The sequence below is a fragment of the Mixophyes fleayi genome, chromosome 1 (assembly GCF_038048845.1).
Source record: "Mixophyes fleayi isolate aMixFle1 chromosome 1, aMixFle1.hap1, whole genome shotgun sequence".
Classification (NCBI taxonomy): domain Eukaryota; kingdom Metazoa; phylum Chordata; class Amphibia; order Anura; family Limnodynastidae; genus Mixophyes; species Mixophyes fleayi.
In genome coordinates this window covers 154,121,491-154,142,592 of record NC_134402.1, presented here as the reverse complement: position 1 = coordinate 154,142,592, position 21,102 = coordinate 154,121,491, and the positions used below count along the sequence as shown (strand labels likewise).

The following is a 21,102-nucleotide window of genomic DNA, read 5'->3' as shown; positions in this document are numbered from 1 at the left end:
GCACAAGTTAACACAGTCAATGATGGCAATAGACTCAGCGTATAGCAGACTCCAGAGGAGAACCAACACAGTCCAGCAAAATATGCAATACACCAGCACAGTCAATGAGAAGTATGCATACCGTGGTTCAGAAGCAGGTAGTCAAATAGGAGTGCAGGGATACCTGAGCGGCAGGAGGCCGGCTGGATGAGAAGTCCCAGGATACCTGAGGCAGCGGTCAGTAGGTGCAGCGCACAGATAAGTAGACCAACAGGGACACGAATCCACAGGAATCAATAACACGTGGAACTGGACTCACGCAGAACCCAGGAGAGTGGAGATGATCCAGCAGAGGAGTAGTAGATGAAATATAAATCCAATGCAGACAGGAGGGTAGACCTGCGGGACACGTGAAGGCGTGGAGAGCGGATCAGCAGTAGATGGATGATAGCGCGGTCAGCAGCAGCAGGACTCTGCGGTACACGGAGGTAACCAGTAGCAACCAATAGTTGTCAGTAGCGATGGCACACGGGATAGCAGAGCAGACCAGGAGCTGTTGATCACGGAGAGTAGCAAATGGCAATGAGAGCAGCAGTCTCGAGGAAACACAGAAGAGCTGAGAAGAGACTGCAGTGCACAGGAGCAGCGGATAGGAATCAGCTAACTTGTCACGATGATGAACACAGGCGAGTTGTAGGCTGGAGGCTGTAGTGCACGGAAGCAGCGGGTAGACATCAGCTAACAATCCCGATGATGAACACAGGCGAGTTGTAGGCTGGAGGCTGTAGTGCACGGAAGCAGCGGATAGACAACAGCTAACAGTCACGATAATGAACACAGGCGAGTTGCAGGCTGAAGGCTTGTAGTGCACGGAGGCAGCGGATAGGAATCAGCTCACTGACTTGATGAGGAACAGGTGAGTGGATGTAAAGTAACGGTTGGAGTGCACAGAGGCAGCGGGTAGGAACCAGCAAACAGTCACAGTGAAATATAATAGCGATGAAGTGAATAAGAGGACTGAAGTGCACGGAGGCAGCGGATAGGAATCAGCAAACAGTCACAATAATAAGTAGTAGCGTTGAAGTGGTTTGGAAGACTGTAGTGCACGGAGGCAGCGGATAGGAATCAGCTAACAGTCACGATGATATAGTTGATGGTAGAAGTGGTATGGGGACCACAGTAGTAGAAGTGGTTTGGAAACCACAGAGGTAGAAGTGGTTTGGAAACCACAGGAATCAGCAGCGCTGAAAACACGAGGAATACAGGAACACCTTCAGAGACTCATAGGGAATGAGACTCCAAGATCAGGCAACGTGGTGTTGACCACAGGTGCTTAATATAGGGAGTGTTGCCTGATCTGCCAATTGAGTTAAAGGGACATACACAGAAGTATAGGAAAGGGCTGCGCATGCGCAGACCCTCAGGATGGAGGACGGCCACGGTTCCTAAATGTCCGGGAAGAGGCACTCACGGTACGGTGAGTGACAATATAGTTTGATGATGTATCTTAAAAGGGCACTGTTTAGGATTACAGAACACAAATCCATAGAGCTTGTATTTTGCATAAATGCATTCAAATTACCTATACATTCCAGGACTAAATAGCACCACGGGACCCGGAGACAGAGACAGAATTTTAATTACACATGCAACATTTATATGTATATTCTTTTTTTAAACTAAACATGTCATATTATCATATTATTATAAAACCGTTGAAAGCATTTCACACCACAGATTATAAGAATAACACAATTTTCACAATTTTATTTTTACTATTTAATTGTAATTTAATATTGTTAATTTTACATGCAACAATATTTGTGACATTTGAATGTAGTTGGGTTACTACTAGTAGTGGTTTATTGTAGCAGCTGAATAATGCACTTACAATTGCATGATTTGCCAACTGTCTAGTAATTCAGATAGACAAGTTGCCCAGACTACATTTATATTAAAATGCAACTAAGGTGCATCTTTCCTGTGACAAACCCAAACCACTGAGAGTGTAAGTCTGCACCCAACACTCATGGATTTGATGGGACAATCCCAGATTTGGGTGTCTGTTCATCAGTTTTGACCTGCCCCCAAATTAGCCACTCTCTTAGCAGCACTGGCAAAAGGGTGAAAGTGGTGTTCCTGAGAGGATCAGGGACATGGTTGACAAAGAGTGCAAAGGCTATTCATGAGGGCATAGCTATGACGTAGGTCTGGTATGTGTCCTGATTTTGAAGGAACTCCATAGTCAGTTAGGTGGATGACTTTCTACAAATCACAAAATATAAAATGCAAAATGACTTATGTGACTTATTCATTACTAATGTAATCCTTATTTTTCAGATTTCAAGGATATTCATATAAAAAATATCTTTGCTGGAAACAATGTCAGCTTTGTGACCTCCTCACTACGACCTCAGGTTCTATTTTTAGAAATTCTGTTTTACTGTCCCTTCTGTGTTGAGTCCATGCATGATAAGGCAAATTAATTTGCATATAAGCAGAAATAAACTTCTCCGTGCAGTACTTATACATACTTATAAGACGTTTATGGCAAGATATACAATGTAGGACTAACGAGCTCCTTTGTTCTAAAATTATTGCACTCCTTTACCATGATAAATGTGGTCTTAATTTAACAATATTATCTTACTTTGTAGATCCATAAAATAACATTGCTGACTGACAATTTGCAAAAGATTTGTCGACTGAACAACACTGTGGTAAAGAAATGGACAGACATAAAACCTGGGAAAGACAAGCATCAGGATGCAAAAAGGTCTCTATTAAGTAACATTATTTTGTTAGATATCATTTGGTGTATAAATAATTTTATTTATTTGATTGTTTGAAATAGTACCATATATGGCTTTTAACTCTAGATCACATATGACCAATTTCTCATCACTCCCTCCACATCACTATGTATGGGGTAATGATCCCCCTTTGTCTATACTCAGAGTTGTGCACAAACATATGAGAATGTAGTCATGGGGCATTGACAGTATATTTAAACCTGATGTGACCTCTGTCAGCAATAAATACTGCGGGATGTATGTTATTCCTTACAATACAGAATTACACCACTAAGTACTGTTAGATATTATGTACAGTTTGTACATTAACCAATATATTTTATTTGTTATGTGTATTACAGACACATTTACTTACTGTACATAAGATGAATTACTATAAAAAAACATAGTGATTAAAGTATTCTATGAAGGCTCTAAAATAATATAAGGCAAAAGTCTTGTTGGGCCAACTATTGGACAGAAGGGATCTAGATAGTGTCCAGACAGCAGCATAGCTAGGACTGACAGGGTCTCTTAGCAGATATGTATAGGGCTCCCTGTCACTTCAATCTCCATGGCTAAAACCACCCACCCATCAAGAGGTGCTCCTAGTCTGAAGAACACCGAACATTGTGATACAACAATTTCTTACAACCTAATATAGGTGATTGAGTGATATAAAGCCTATATACTCACTGGCTGACAAATTAGTGTTCAGCAAGATTCAACGGCTAATTTCTGAAGCACAAAAAATGCAAATCCGCACCGCTTCTTTATTCCAGCGCTACATCGACCTTGGAGCTTGTTCGTGATATTTGTATTTTTATTTCTTCGATATCTTCCATTTTCCCATTTCCGTAATTCATTTGTGGTCATACAAATGAAATAGATTAGTTTATATTATTTTTTGCCTGAACATCAGTAACACATCAGTAACCTGTGTTCGTTTAGAAGAGGTAGGAATAATAACATTTTAAGGACATGTATTTTACACATTATTGTAGTAGCTGCACCCCCAGAACTCCCTCTGTTACACATCTTACCTTGAATAGGTGTTGATGTACCATTCAGAAGTAGGAATAAAGGAAATATGATGGGTTCTCAGGTATTCAGGTAATAATTACAAATCTTTTTTGCAGGGAAATAAGCAGGATCTTTTCTTCACCTGCTTGTCTGACTGCAAGTTTTTTAAAGCATCGGTAAGTGAAAAATATATTTTGTTTAGTGATAACGTCTATGTAACAATTATAAAGTAGTATGTCTTTAGTTATAGTCAGGGCCAGCACTACATTTAGGCGGTTTAAGGCAGAGCTCCTACAACACTGAATGAGAACTAGGCCTGTTTCATTATTTAATAACAATAGTTTAATAATCGGGTTGGGGCCATGCTTTTGCAAAATAAATAAATAAATAAGAAATAAATAGTATGAATTTGCCTTTTAAGTCTAGTGAATTAAACATAGACATTTGCATGGTTTAAAGAAGTGCCTTTGTGTTCTTCATTAGTCCCATTCTCCTTCTAAGCTACATAGATCATAGTTCTAATAGTCTGACACCAAATAACTATACAAGATTATTGAAATAATAAACCCAGAATCTCCTGGCTCCGCATCTGCTATCAGATGCTACCTAGAATTTTGCACTGCAATGGAAGCTTAGCAAAACTTGCTCATGCACATGTGTGAAGGTCCATTGTAGTGCTGAATGCCGTCTTTAATTCTCCCCTCACTTGTGGGTCCCCAAGGCTGTATGCCCATTTATTAGAGGCCAGACTGCACCATTATTACTTGTACAGCTCATATAATAGTATTGTATCAGTTTTTCTTTTTTGCTAAAGAGAAATGTTTTTTTAACCTTTTAGGTCTTCTCCATCCGACGCATGTCCAAGTGTAGATCTTGAGGCTGCGAATGAATTATTTACAAAACTGTGCAAAAACAAATGGATTTCTGACATTGTAAGTGATCTTGTCTCTTAAGTGTCTCTATTGAGTTGTCACTCTAGCACGTCACTTGTTTTTCTTCACAGTGACTGGTAAAAGGACACCTGTTGGATATGCAGTAATGGTCATTGATGAAGCTGCAACGTTGCAGATCTGTTCTGTGACATCATGGCCCTATTCATATTCACTTGTGATAATTTTATATAGGTAAGCACATGACATATGTGCATCAGGATGGTGATGACTGTAGGGGTCCAACATTTTGTATCTTATTTTAGGAGGTTGGCTGGGCAGGGTGTTCCTTGGTCTAAGCGCAGTACTGCGCCTCCTATTGCCCTTAAATACAAAGATAATATGTCATGCTGTGGGACAGAATGTTAAATGAGCTTCAATTAGATTGCACATTAAGGGCCTGATTCTAGTCCGGATGTACAGTCATTTGTTTAGCGTATCTTGCTTGATTTCATACTGCACGTGCGCAGCAACCAAACTTACGTATCTGAAAGTATTTTCGCGAAATCCATACCTTTGCTCATCTGACTCTTAGGACCCCTTACCACTTTAGAGGTGGCACAGGGAAGAGGCAGACTAACATAGGGCATGCACAGTAAGGGGGTGTTAACGCAGTTTTGACTATTTCAAATCCTGTGTTTATTGCTTTTTGCCCCTTTGATTTTGTTGGTACCAGCCTAGGACGGCAGCGCTAGAGCTGGTTTTACTTTTGAGGGGGGAGGTGACGCTCCATTTTTTAAAAATTCTTTATTTTTTACCGGGCCGTAGCACAAGATCTACTTAAAGCATATAATAGATATTTTACATATGATACTATTTAAGCGTTTCTTACTGAACTGTACGCAGTTTGCATACTATGCAGACTCACACTTAAGATTCATGCCTCTGCATTCAACTTGTACTTTTAATGGACATAATGTATGCCAACATAAGGTCCATAGTGCCACTGGGGCTTTCTTAATGCTACTGGGTAACCGACCTAACAAAACAAAACAGGAAACATTTAATTATCAGGAAACATTTGAAGAGCTAGACGTGTAGGGCCTGATTCATCAAGGCAGGCTTACTGAGCACAAAGTGTGTTTATTTAAAAACGCCCGTAAATCAGCTCTGCGTACTCCCGAATTCAACAAGGAACGGATCTGAAGACACATGCGCTGATGAATTCGGGTGAAGGTCTCCTCTGTCCTACTACATAAGATACTGCAGGATACGTCAAATGCCTATGTGGAATAAACATTCCCAAATGAACACACAGAGAAAAACAAAATATTGAATATATGTTACCTGCTAATTATATAAGCATTCATGATAAAACAGTTCAAAACAAAAAAACTATTTTTTAATTTTTTCCCCATTAAATATCTTTATTAGGATGATCTTAATGTCTACTGAACATAAAATACATTTTTACAGTTGCTCCTCTGTTGCAAACACATGTTATAGCATACATACGAGACTGTCATCACTAGTACTCAGGACTTAGACTAGCCACTAAGCTGGAGCAATAGATACAGCAGAACAACAAGTAACTTTGAGATGCCCAAAGCTTGAATCAGACATGACTGCATGTGCTCAAATTTGGCACAACCTTACTGTACACTGACTACAGGTGAACACCCCGTCCCTGCCCTGTTCACTCCCAGAAATCGTAGGCTGTAGTAAGTGTCCTTTGCACCCATAACTGTATTTTCTAGGACAGTTGTTCTTTGTGAGGGTTTATTCTATTACTTACATTTCCAGGGCCGTAACTAGGGCTGTGCGACAGGGGCGACCGCCCAGGGCGCAACGCTGAAGGGGGGCGCAATTTAGGAATATTTTAGGTTAATTTGGTTAATATTGAGGGCTTGGGGGGCGGCATTTGTCTTTCTCGCCCCAGGCGCTAGAATTCTGACTTACGGCTCTGTACATTTCTCACCCAAAAGTAAAATGTGGTAATCCAGCTGTAGAGTTAATGTAAAAGGATAAGCCTACACAAATCTCATTTTTTTTTTTTTTTTTTATGTCTTCCTCACAGATATGCTCCAGTTTGAAAAATGACCTGATTCCAGCCACTGAGTGTCTTCCTAATCTCTATGAGGCTCTGTCTGTATTTCTTTTACTCCCAGAATGCCCCATTACGCATGACACAAGCATCTGCTTGCCAGTAGTAGCTCCCTTTGCCTCTGCTATCAACAACCTCAGCTCAAATGCTCTAAAAATGTTAGGTATGTTCTTTTACATGAGGGGAATTTAAAGGAGACTAATCCTATAAAATACCATGCTAGCCATTGTTATAGAAATATTTCCCATTAGTTATTTATGTTTTTACAATGTGTCTCCTGCTTCTCAATTGCTGGCAGTTCACTTATCTCCACTTCTCCCATAATGTACTGATCTGGAGACTCCCTAATTCCAGGTAGGCTTCCCGGACTCCCGAGAAAGCAGTCCATGCTCCCGTACCTGTAGACCCCAGCCAGTTCCAAATCAAAAGAACACCACTTAATCCACTGGATTTTCTCGCAGTTTGGCTTCCTGGGTACTGAGATTTGGTTCCCTGGGGTAGAGGTACCACTGGTTGATTAACTAGGGGAGACTGGTCTTGGAGTATGTGACCATCATATCTCCCTCTTAGCTTCCCATTGGAATAGCTCAGCCGAGCTGAGTACTTGGTCAGAAGAAACAATACATGGGTAAACACGAGGGACAATAGCCAGATAGTATCTGAGAAGCCAAAGGTTTAACCCCATTGTGTAAATGATCCTACTCCCTATATGACCACCAGAAGCCCCCATGCATATACACTGGAAAATTAAACTCCTGTCCAACTCAAAACATAGCAGTATTTCTACATCAGGCACATATGAGGCGTATATGCCCAACAATAGCATTCAGATGCGTCCTGACAGAGTTAGTAGTAAAGCCAAACTCGCATTACCCTATTTGTCCACAGTATAATACAGTATAATGAAGTGTCATATACACAAGAGAGAATAGTGTCTTAATAGTGTTAGTATTGACATTTTCTTTACTGCAATAATTTAAATGGAAAGGACAAATATTTAATCTGAATAGATGGTCACTACTTTCTATCTAATAACAAGGGGTAGGAGCAGTGGGTGGTGGAACTACCATTGGTGCTGCAGGTGCAGGGCACCTGGGCCAATGGAGATAATGCGGCCCACATGGCAGAGGGTTAGGGGCCCCGGTTCCATCCTCCCCGCCTCCCTGCACTGGGGTGCACAGCTTGCTAGTTCCACCTCTGGGTTAGAGAGTGCTTCTGGTGTGATCATCACATATATTTATACCAGGCTTCCAGTACCCGCAAAAGAGGCGCCTCCTATGAAGTATAATTGTGGTTGCATTCTGGTCTCCAGTGGGCGTATTAGACTTACTTGTACACACCCGTACTGTACCCAAAGTATGCTTGCCCACCCCCATTCTGGCTACAGACATAAGATGCTGCAAGTCTGAGATATGCTCAAATTCAGATACGGATGCATTTTGGTACACATGCATAGTATGGAAATGCATATATTTACAACACAAAAATCAACGTACATTCAACTCTAAAGGAGGAGCATAAACTGAATATACATATATAAGTTTAACATAATGGGAAAAAGGGCATTAACAATAACAAGCATATTATACAGGCACTAGGCAATAAACAGACCCTCTCACTACAGATACATTTAACAGTTATTTATATAGTCCCTACATATTATAAAGCACTTTACAGTGAATATTTAATCATTCACATCAGTCCCTGCCCCAGTGGAGCTTACAATCTATATTTCCTACCATACATACACACTAAGGTTAATTTCGTCAGATGTCAAATAACGTATCAGCATGTCTTAGGAGTGTGGAAAGAAACCGGAGCACACAGAGGAAACCCACACAAAACACGGGGAGGATCTACAAATTACACACACATAGGGCTGTGGTAAGAATCAAACCCATGACCCCAGCGTGGTGAGACCATGCTAACCATTGTGCGCTGTGGGATGCAATATAGAAAAATGTTTGTTTTTAAGTCATGTCACCATGACAAAAAGTGTTTGTTTTATGGTTTTTATTTATAAAGTCAAGTAATATTTGTTTGTTTTTGTTTTTAAATATCAAGAGCCTAGCATAATGACAAGGTATTTCTTGTTGATAACCTCTTGCTTCATTCACTCAATTAACTTGGCTCAAGGTACCAAGCTATACACAACACATCTATATATTTGTGAAGTGTACTAGATGTGCACCAGTGCACCTAGATTGCCCACCTGGCCCATTTCCAGATAGACATCTTCTCTCCACTCCCAGGAGACATCTCCTCAAACTCTAAGGACTAGATTTACTAAGCTGCGGGTTTGAAAAAGTGGGGATGTTGCCTATAGCAACCAATCAGATTCTAGCTTTCATTTTTTTAGTACTTTCTACAAAATGACAACTAGAATCTGATTGGTTGCTATAGGCAACATCCCCACTTTTTCAAACCCGCAGCTTAGTAAATCTATCCCTAAGTGTGCTTAAGTGTGTGGAGAGACATAAACTTCAGAGGAGGCAAAAGTGTAAATATCATATCGATGTCCAATCTCCTTCCACTTTAGAACTAACCTTTTCATGAAAATAAACCTTTCAGTTTTACATTAAATTCTGCTTACTTTTGCTTCATTCATGGCTTAAATTAATCATAAGAATGAGAGACAATGGAACTGGCCTTATTACAGCTGAAACTTTTGTGGATGTGTGCAGTGGACAAAGTGTGCCTAGCCAGTGCTTCTTCCGAATAAGTGCAACTTATACTGCATTCCACTACAAATATAGGACAGGGCCTGATCTCCACCTGCTCAAAGCTGGTGCAAAATTCAAGTGTTTCTACAGAGTGAAGACAGCTGTGCTCCCTTCCACAAAGACTTTCTCTCTACTCCTTTATCTTATTTCAATAATTTAGCTCCACAAAATTAAATTTCACTTTTGCATTGATCCATAAAAATAGGTACTGTCACGGTCGTCTGCATTTCTTGATCCGATTCGGGACCCTTGGGCCTAGCTGGAGCAGGACTGAAACAGAAACTAGCAGCCTGGATGATCTTCCTGCTCATGTTCTTGCTGAATATAGAATATAGCAGGGGAATGAGCAGTCTGGAAATGCTGACAGGAACACTGCACTATAGTTATGCAGACAGGAACACTGCACTTTAGTTATGCAGACAGGAACACTGCACTTTAGTTATGCAGACAGGAACACTGGAACCAGGAGCCAAGAACTATCCTCTGGAGAGAAGTGTGTTGTCCTGGCAATGAACAGATCACAGCAGCAGGTTTAAATAGGATGTCCCAAACAACTATTGGCTGATCAGTTCATGTGATCACAGCTTCTGAATCTGGTTGGTCTGAAATGATCACCTGACTGCATCCAAGATGGCAGCGCCCATGCAGCAGAACAAACAGTATGTGTTTGTTTACAAACGAAGGTGTGGGGAACGGGAATGCTGCAGACGACCAGAAGGAACCCAGGTAGCCGTGATATGACAGCAGCGGATGAGGTAAGTGCGGCTAAGATCCCGATTTGTGACAGTACCCTCTACCTTACGAGTGGCCACTGGACACTTAGATCGGGGCTTAGTTGGAAACTTGCGGTGAAATTTTTTGATGAGAGCGTGAACATCAGAAGCTTTGATCCAGGCCCTCTCTTCTGGACCATAGCCTTTCCAGTCGACTAGATATTGTAAGGTCTTATGTTGAAACCGAGAGTCCAAGATCTCTTTAATTTCATATTCGTCACCATGTTCAGTCTGCATTTCAGGAGAAACCAGTTTGGGTGTATAAAACCGATTTAGCGCCAGTGGTTTTAAGAGAGAGATATGGAAGGTGTTGGGTACCTTGAGGTAAGATGGTAGATGTAATTTGTAGGACACTGGATTGATGACCCGGGAGATGTTAAACGGTCCAATAAAGCGAGGAGCGAATTTCATAGATGGAACTCTGAGGCGTAGATTGCGAGTAGACAGCCAGACTCTGTCTCCAGGTTTCAAGCTTGGAATGGCTCGTCGCTTTTTGTCGGCCTGAATTTTGTAGCGTTGGGACGCTTTAAGTAGAGATTCCCGTACCTGGAGCCAGTGGCCTGCAAAATTCTTTAGGAAAACTTCAGAGGCAGGTACTGAGGCTGTAGGAAGTGGAGTAAACAAGGGTACCCTGGGGTGTAGGCTATAGACCGTATGAAATGGAGTGGAAGCAGAGGATTCATGATAATGATTATTATGAGCAAATTCTGCCCACGGAAGCAGATCTACCCAGTCGTCTTGAGAAGAGGATATGTACAAACGGAGAAATGTTTCTAGGTCCTGATTTACTCTTTCCGTTTGCCCGTTGGTTTGGGGATGATAGGCCGAAGAGAAGTTTAGTTTGATCTGTAGTGGCACAAGGATCTCCAGAATTTCGCCACAAACTGAACTCCTCTATCTGAGACAATTTCTTCAGGACACCCATGTAAACGGAAGATCTCCTTTATAAATTGCTGAGCCAGGATAGGTGCTGATGGGAGGCCACGGAGAGGAACAAAATGCGCCATTTTAGAGAATCGGTCAACGATGACCCAGATGGTATTGAAATTATTAGAATTGGGCAAATTGGAAACAAAGTCCATAGAAATATGGGTCCAGGGTTTGGTGGGAATAGGCAGAGGCAAAAGTTGACCAGCTGAAGATTGTCTTGAACTTTTATGTTGGGCACAGCTGCCACATGCGGAAACAAATTGCTGAACATCCTGATGAAGCGTAGGCCACCAGTAGCTTCTCGATATGAAAGATTGAGTTTTCCGGATGCCAGCATGACCGGCAAATCTGGAACAATGTGCCCATTGGAGCAATTTTTTACACAGATTCTCAGGAACAAAAGTTTTCCCCTGGGGAGGTGTATTGTCGGGTCTACTGACTGCGATACTGAGTGGGCTGATAATAGGCCGCAAATCCACAGTGATGGGATCTTCCTCTTTCACCATAGAACGTGACAGAGCATCGGCCTTCCGATTTTTGGAACCAGGACGGAAGGTGACATGGATATCAAATCGAGAAAACAATAGTGCCCATCGGGCCTGACGTGGATTCATGCACTGTGCAGTTTTAAGGAAGAGCAGATTCTTGTGATCCGTGTATATTGTGACAGGAAAATGAGCTCCCTCAAGTAAATGCCTCCGCTCTTCAAGTGCCAATTTGATGGCAAGCAGTTCTTTGTCCCCGATGGCATAATTTCGTTCAGCTGGTAAAAATTTTCGGGAGAGGAACCCGCAGGGATGCCATTGCTCATCAGCTGGTTTTTGGGAGAGAACTGCCCCTACTCCGACAGATGAGGCATTAACTTCCAAGTAGAATGGACAGGTTAAATCTGGTTGCCTGAGTACGGGAGCAGAAATAAATGTTTGTTTCAGAAGTTGAAAAGCAGTTTGGGCTTCTTCAGACCACTTGGCAGGATTAGCTCCTTTCCTGGTGAGGGCGGTGAGTGGTGCTACCACAGTAGAGTAGCCACGACTAAATTTTCGATAATAGTTAGCGAATCCCAGAAATCCCTGTTCTGCCTTTAGTGTAGATGGTTGAGGCCAGTTAAGAATAGCTTGCACCTTCTCTGGGTCCATACGGAGACCAGTCCCCGAGATGATATACCCCAAGAATGGAATGGATTCAACTTCGAAGATGCATTTTTCAAGCTTGCAATACAGTTTATTCTTTCTAAGACAGCTGAGGACCTCTTTAACATGTCTGCGATGGGACTGGATATCAGAGGAGAAAACGAGGATATCGTCCAAATATACCACAATAGTATGGTACAGTAAGTCCTGAAAGATTTGGTTTATGAAATTCTGAAAAACTGCTGGGGCATTGCTCAGAACAAATGGCATGACAAGATATTCGTAGTGCCCATCCCTGGTGTTAAAGGCGGTTTTCCATTCGTCGCCACGCCTGATGCGAATCAAATTGTAGGCCCCACGGAGATCCAACTTCGTAAATATTTGGGCACCTTTGACTCTGTCAAATAACTCTGTGATGAGGGGCAGAGGATACCGGTTCTTTATGGTAATGTCGTTGAGACCTCGGTAATCGATGCAGGGACGTAATCCACCATCCTTTTTCTTTCCAAGAAAGAACCTAGCTCTTTCCGGTGAAGAGGATGGGCGAATGAAGCCACTTTCCAAGTTCTCTTTTATATATTCAGACATAGATTTTGTCTCAGGGATAGAAAGAGGGTAGACTCTGCCACGCGGTGGGGTTTTACCCAGAACAAGATCAATGGGACAGTCCCAATCCCGATGAGGTGGTAGATTTTCAGCGACCTTCTTACTGAAAACGTCTGTGAATTCTTAGTAGGCAGAAGGAACTGGCAAAACTTCCTTATCAGAGGTGGAGCAATGTGGAAGAACACGTTGTAAACAGGACCCGAAACAAGTTGGAGCCCACGCCAAGATTTGTGGAGTCGACCAGTTAATATGGGGGTTATGCGTTTGAAGCCATGGAAACCCGAGAACCACAGGGCTAGTTGTTTCTGGGATGACCAAAAAGGTAAGAGACTCAGAATGCAGAACTCGTATTTGGAGCGTCACTGGAGAAGTCTGATGCGTAATGGTACCCCCTGGAATACGGCTACCGTCAACCGCAGAGAGAAAGATGGTCACTGGAATTTTCACTAGTGGAATGGCTAGTTCAGCAGCTAATTTGGCAGACATGAAATTCCCAGCTGCTCCAGAATCCAGCAGGGCTGAAATGTATTGGGAACCTTGAGCGTGTTTCAGGGTGACTGGGATAATACAGTCCTTGCCTTGTGGAGAGCGAAGGGCCACTCCTAGGCTCACCTCCTCATCGTCAGCTAGGAGGGTGTGTTTACCCGGCTTGCGAGGACGATAACGTAGCAGATGTCCGGAACTGGCACAGTATAAGCAAAGTTTCTCTCTAACTCGCTGTTCTCGCTCGGTGGGTGAAAGACATGCTTTGCCTAGTTGCATGGGTCCTTCAGGGAAAGGAGACGGTGCACGGACCCGTTGAATAGGGCGGAACTTGGGGTGTTTCAGCTTCCTCTTTTCTAGAGCTCTCTCTCTGAACCGAAGATCAACCCAATTGCAGATGGTAATCAATTGGTCTAGCGTTGTAGGTAAGTCCCGAGACGCTAATACATCCTTAATGTGGTCAGACAGGCTCTGCCAGAAGACCGCAAAAAGAGCATCATTATTCCAAGACAGCTCAGAGGAAAGTGTTTGAAATTGAACGGCATATTGGCCCACAGACTGCTGCCCTTACCGAAGCCGCAGAATATCTAAAGCGGCTGACGTTGTTCTTCCAGGCTCATCGAATATTCTGCGGAAGGTAGACAGGAAGCTATCCATATCAAATAAAATTGGGTCAGATTTTTCCCAGAGGGGTGATGCCCATGCCAGAGCTTGCCCTGATAGTAGCGAAACAATATAAGCAGTTTTGGTACGTGCAGTAGGGAAATTCTCGAGTTGTAATTCAAAGTGTATACTACACTGGTTGAGAAACCCGCGGAAATTCTTCGGATCGCCATTGTATTTAGCTGGCGTGGGAAGATGGAGTCCGGATGAAGTAGGTAGTGACGCAGGTCTTACTGGCTCAGGCGGAGTATGGGATGGTTGACTGCGGAAGAACTGCAAGGTATCCATACGCGTAGAAACATCCTGCAGCAATCTCAAAATTTGCCCCTGGTTAGTTTCTTGTCTCTCAATGCGTTCAGCTAATATTTGGACAGAGTCCTCCCTTGGGGTATGTTCCCCTAGCGGATCCATTTGGCCAGAACAAACTGTCACGGTCGTCTGAATTTCTTGATCCGATTCGGGACCCTTGGGCCTAGCTGGAGCAGGACTGAAACAGAAACTAGCAGCCTGGATGATCTTCCTGCTCATGTTCTTGCTGAATATAGAATATAGCAGGGGAATGAGCAGTCTGGAAATGCTGACAGGAACACTGCACTTTAGTTATGCAGACAGGAACACTGCACTTTAGTTATGCAGACAGGAACACTGCACTTTAGTTATGCAGACAGGAATACTACACTTTAGTTATGCAGACAGGAACTCTGCACTTTAGTTATGCAGACAGGAACACTGGAACCAGGAGCCAATAACTATCCTCTGGAGAGAAGTGTGTTGTTCTGGCAATGAACCGATCACAGCAGCAGGTTTAAATAGGATGTCCCAAACAACTATTGGCTGATCAGTTCATGTGATCACAGCTTCTGAATCTGGTTGGTCTGGAATGATCACCTGACTGCATCCAAGATGGCCGCGCCCATGCAGCAGAACAAACAGTATGTGTTAGTTTACAAACGAAGGTGTGGGGAACGGGAATGCTGCAGACGACCAGAAGGGACCCAGGTAGCTGTGATATGACAGCGGCGGATGAGGTAAGTGTGGCTAAGATCCCGATTTGTAACAGGTACACCAATCTGCCTACTCGTACTAAGCAAGGAGCACCCTCATTCTTTGTATTGGCTGATGGAAATGTCTTCTCCTCTGCAAAGGCATCACCCTGCTCTGCTTTTTAGCGCAAATATAGGCCTACCTGTGCAAGCCGATGCACCCAGCACCACCAAAGGCATTTATATGCTGCACGGTGCACCTCTGCCATTTTGCGCTTTGTAAATGAGGCCCACTATCGGTTAATTACAAATACTAAAGCGTATTGTTTGTGGTACAGTTATAAGTAACAGAACATTTAAAATGGGCCAGTTAAGGACAAGTGAGGCCTCATGGGACGAACGCACTTAAAGGGCGACAGGGTTTGTAATAAGCCAAGCACTAACCTGAAGGATTTAAATTTGGGTGGGGTCCGACCAATGGTTGATCCAGGGGGAGGAACCTTGATGTATATAGTTGACTGCACTTCCTGGAATGTCCATTCCACAACACGAGATCCCACCCACCCACTCCTTAAGGTACATTTTGAACTAATGTTGCGGTAGGAAGGCACTGCGTTCAGCGGCTGATTTGTGGGCGCACAGGTAGTTGGGCATAGGTCACTGTTCCCTAGGAGGCACCAGTAACTCCTTTTTGGTCCTTCGGTGAGGAGGGTCCCTGTCCGGCTCGGTGAGGGAGGGCAGAGTGAGTTTTAAAGGGGCAGTCACTCTGACGCCAACTCAGCGCCAGTTTTTGATGGGATTTGTTCCCCTGTGTGTGGACGTACGGCGGTTTGCGCCAGTCCACTTGTGATATAGTGTTACCAGCTTGAGAGCTGTTTCGCAGTGCTCTTTCTCCGCCACCATAAGTTTAGTTAATTTAGAAAATTCTAATAAAGTTCTGGCAATTTTTTAATAACTTATTCAAGTCTCCGTGTCATTATTTGCATGCAAATGTTTAGAATATTAAGGGTTATGTGAGGTTTATGGGCACATACACAGTGAGCCCTTTATGTTAACTAAATATTACTTATTCACAATTTAAATGATTGTTTCTCCATAAGATATCTGTTCGGATTGTCCTTGCCTAACCATTTTCTTTTATGGCCAACAGTCACAAATGATATTTACATAAATGTCAAATGCTTTGCTGTCATTTACCAGAGACATTGTGGTCATCCTTGCCAGCACCCTCTCTGACAAAGCAAGTCCAGATGTTTAAAATGTCTTTGGTATTGTCTGTGATCGGTGAAAAGGACTCTACTAAAGACATGTTAGAAGTATTAAAGAAGCTTTTCAAGGTGAGCATACATCAGTATCTCAGTGTGCCAGTGTGGTTGTTAGATCATGTGTGATATAATCTTAGATTGTGTAGGTACATGCATTAACATTACTATGTACTGGTAGTGCTGATATGAAGGATACCCTTCAAATCATTACCAGGGTTGCACCTAGATATGGAAGTGTAACTGTTCTGTTGGGTAGGGACAGTTCCTGTTCAGAATTACACAGATATTTACACCATACTTGCCTACTTTTGAAGGCAGCTGTCCGGGAGGGGGTCAGACGAGGGGGTGTGACCACGCGTGGTGCGCCATTAGGCCACAAGGCCACATTTAGCCCCGCCTCCACCCTCTTCAACAACGGAGATGGCTGCATCCGGGATGTTTTCCTGCTTTCTCGGGAGTCCGGGAGGACTCACAAAAATTCAGGAGTCTCCCAAACATTCCAGGAGAGTAGGCAACTATGATTTACAAAAGCTCATTTTTTTACAGATTGAGGTCTACCTTATAAATTGTACACTCCACAAGTCTAAGTTACAGTAAAATGGATTTGTCATGTAGTACAGCAGTTTATACAAAATACTCGTCATTTAACACTTTAATTTACATTATTCTGTGTATATTATTTATAATATTTGAGCAACTTCTAAGTTGGAATTCATCCCAAGGTTTTCTCTGTTCTTCTGTGATGCAGGCAAATATGAAGGCCAATTATAAAATACCAATAGCTTTCTTCTGCGTTCCTGAAGTTTCCCATGTAATCATCATCCCTTTGGACCTTAACAACTGGCGTATATGGCAACAGAAATCCGTGAGTAAATCAACTCAGGGTAAACGTACTGTTTGTGCATTAATATTGACAATTTGGAAATTCGTAGTATATGTTTTCTGCAAGGATCGAACTCTGGGCACTCAGTGTAGTACAGGAGTAATAATTACAAGCAAAACTGGCATTATAGATATGTTCCATGGTAAAACAGATCAGATTATATTTAATAGTAAAAAATATAAATGATAACTGCATTCTGTGAAATAAAAAAGGCTCTTTTAAACTTTTATGTTTCTTCCATTGGAGTTTACTTACTTTAGAAGACTAATTAAAGAAAACCTAGAACAAATATCCAAAAACACTGTAGGAAAACACAAACACTCAAAGTAATTGGTTTACAAAAAATATAAACTTGTATTTGTGAAAAGCAGAAGCATGTTAAAAACAGAGTATATAATGAATGAATCATCAGGCATAAAGTATGTAAACACAAATATAGAAAATAGAAAGCATGTAATAAACAAAATGCATTTCTGCAATGCCACTGGGACGATTCAGTAATTCATGGACATATTAAAATTTATATCATGCGAGTCAATAGACCAGTCCCCACTCACAGTGATGAACCATCAGAAAGTGTAGCGGAGAATAGCACCTACGGATACTCCACCTGAGGCCAGGATTCTTTCCATGAAAAGGTGAATGTGGCTGGGAATCTGTGTGTAATACCCTTCTGCTAGAGGGGCAGTTACCTGGTCTCACACCTGCTGCTGGGACGTTGAGACTCATTGATCTGCTGGGTGTCTAGAGCTGAATAACTTGTAGAAGAAGGTGCTTGCAGAAAAGTACCACTGGTCCATATTTACCACTCACTCAGGTACAAACAAAACACTACAAGCAGATACTACATTTTCTGCATTGTTCAGGTCAGGTAAAGATACAGCATAGGTCACTACACTATAGGTTTCCCCCACACTTAGGGGGTTCGTTAAGGTTATACTGATGTGACACGTGGGATCATGCAGAAGCAAGAGGAGCAACAGCGCCAATGTCTACAACATTGAGGCAATTTTCAGCAGTTTAAAACAATGGGGGATTTTTTTATGAATTTTTTCCAACTGGAACTTAAGTCACCTAAATCTTAAGACTAACAGGGAAGTTATTTGTGAAACCATAACATTTTGTTTAATGAAGTATATACCGTTTATCGATTTTAATGTATGTAAATGTAAAAATTGGGGGTACTACACCAGATGTGTTGTTATGCTAGTGAATACTAAATAACCCACGACCACTCCTGGTGCAGTGTAGGGGGTATATTATTAACCCGACCATGCCCTTGGGTTGGCTCTTCATATCCCTCCTTAACTTTAACCTGCATCCATTATGCTCTTTTGTGCTGGAGGAAAGGAGGAGATAAATAAAGTTTCTTCTGTTTGAACTGAGATGGCCTGGTGCCCAATATTTCATTTGCACTGCGCCATGCTACTGCACTAGAGTCTGCCCACATGTGATTGTGTTATACACTCGTGTATTCGGGGGGGATCCTCTGGTATTGGTTGCCCGTACCCAACAGCTAGTTGGGCAGAAAGTACTGACGCTAGTTGCAGCTATAGCCAGCAGGTCGACCCTTCACATGTATACATATGTCCAGGTACAAGTTCATGTCCTTATCTTGGGTGGTTACCTCATTCCAAGAAATGTAATTGTATATATGTTAAATATTGATTGATTGTACTGGATGTTGTAGTAATCATTCTCTCTCTTCTCTTCTTTCTCATGTACATGAGGTTGAGGATAGTGCCCTTCCTCCAATATACTGTCGTTTTCCATTTATCTTCACATTTGCCACCAAGGTTCAATATTTGCACTTTGATGCTCTTATAAAGAAGAATGTAAGTTGTTTTTTCATAGGTGAGAGATCACCATTTGGTACAGATTTATATGTATGCTGCTTTAGTTTCACTGCCTTTCTTGACCCTATGGAAAAATTATCATTATTATTATTATCCTTTATTTATAAGGCGCCACAAGATTTCCGCAGCGCCATACATAATACAAACAGTGGACCATACAGTGTAAAACAGAACTAGTAACACCAAGGGGTAAATGTATCAATCTGCGGGTTCTTCAACACCCGCGTGTTCAGCCTCTTCCTCGATTAAATTTCAAGCGGTGCTGCATTGTAAAGGGTTAACTTCCCTTTACAATGCAGCGCCGCTTGAAATTTAATCGCGGAAGAGGCTGAACACGCGGGTGTTGAAGAACCCGCAGATTGATACATTTACCCCCAAGACTCCAAGCGCTAGACATAGCTAGTACAGTGACATTGGAGAAGGAGAAAAGGTATAGAGACAGGAGAGAAGAGGGTCCTGCTCATAAGAGCTTACATACTAAAGATCATGGAGACATATGGTGACACCCACTCTGCCAACCACAGCAGTAGTATAAACACATAGAAAATAAATAAAAATATAGTAATAGGATGAAAATAGGGTTACTCTGTAGTGCTGTTTGCCTGGCACAGGCCTATGTAGCCTTTTAAATAAATCAGACCTAAATACAACGGAACCTTAAGGTTTTCCCTTCTCTGCATCAGGAAGTGGTACTTTTAGTAATATTAGTTCACCTTAGAGGACTAACTAAGTGAATAACCCCCTTATATTAAATTCTGCTCTGTACATATAACAAATATGAAGGTGTCCCCAGTCTGGGAACCACCCCATTACCTGATTCAGAGAGATCACAGGAGGGCTCTAGGAGTCCATCATAGAGCTATATTGAAGCAATATGGTCAGCTTACAGTATGATTTCTTTGTAGTGAAAATGTGCACAAAATTCTAACAAGCCATCTCTCTGATTCTTATAACAGACAAGGTCCCCTATACATGTGGGATATTGATTAAAAAGGGGTTGTCCACGTCCAACATTTGATTTGTTTGATGTGTTGATATAATTTGTCTTTCAACACATTGCTGCACTATTAGTTCAAAAGACAAAACAGTAATACAGCAATAAGATGTCTGAAGAGTTTTCATTTCAATTCATTTAGTACTTTTGTAATACGTTGTGATAGCTGTCCTGTGGGTTCAGACTATTTTATGCTTTATGTCTACATTAGCCACCTCTACCCATCTCTGGGTAGAGGGCGCTGACTGAATAACAATAACTGAAATACTTCTAAATAACTACAAATACCCGTGTCAATGCTAGATTGTAATCTCTGTTGGGTAGGGATACTGTACTTAGAAATTCAGTACTGTATAAAATAAAATGTACTATATAAAAGTATTAAGTAATACTAAATGAATGTTATACTTCCATCATGCTTCTATTTCATGGTCTAAAGAATATTTTAAAGTGCACCATCTTTTCTAGGTCTCCATAACAAATATAGTCTCATTTAAGGCTTATCTTATAACTAGGAAGTAAAGCTACAAGCCAACCAAGTGGTTATGATGAATAGAATGAATGGCAGCAGTGATAATCCCAGAATACCCCTCCTGCATCTCAAAATCAGACGTGAACATCTCCTGGAAGATACCCTGCATAAACTCAGCATTGTAGAAGATTGTGATCTCAAAAAGGAATTATTGGTAAATTGTTATTGCCTCGAACTACTTTGATATAATATTGCATTTGTTTAATAATTTAAAAGAGCTTTCCTATAATAGTTGTTGGTTTTGTAGATGTTTTCTTGCTAAATAACACAATGATTATACAAAGAGAAGCATGTATAAAGGTCTCTGATTTCTAATACATTTAGCATCTCATAGTGCCTATCAAAATGTGATTCCACTTATGACATGTCTGTTTAATACTAGACCACACGAATAAGACAGATTTTATGTGTTATCCCCTTTGTGGGTATTTAATCTGCACTATAAATTTCATAGGTCTGTTCTGTGCTCTCACCCTTTGTGGGTCACCCCATGTCCTTACACCATCCAGACCGA

The 21,102-nt window shown here is 41.8% G+C and overlaps 1 protein-coding gene across 2 annotated transcripts in view; it reads left to right on the top strand.

Annotated features, from left to right (window-relative positions):
• The window catches only part of LOC142143748 (putative E3 ubiquitin-protein ligase HERC6), a 64,350-nt gene that overhangs the window by 24,315 nt on the left and 18,933 nt on the right, over positions 1-21,102 (top strand). For both annotated transcript variants that reach the window (XM_075201880.1, XM_075201871.1), the window contains exons 8-16: positions 2,320-2,396; positions 2,637-2,755; positions 3,911-3,970; positions 4,633-4,726; positions 6,741-6,930; positions 16,259-16,395; positions 17,072-17,188; positions 18,937-19,041; positions 20,572-20,742. In XM_075201880.1, the coding sequence (XP_075057981.1) occupies positions 2,320-2,396; positions 2,637-2,755; positions 3,911-3,970; positions 4,633-4,726; positions 6,741-6,930; positions 16,259-16,395; positions 17,072-17,188; positions 18,937-19,041; positions 20,572-20,742 (1,070 nt within the window). The remainder of the gene's footprint in view (positions 1-2,319; positions 2,397-2,636; positions 2,756-3,910; positions 3,971-4,632; positions 4,727-6,740; positions 6,931-16,258; positions 16,396-17,071; positions 17,189-18,936; positions 19,042-20,571; positions 20,743-21,102) is intronic.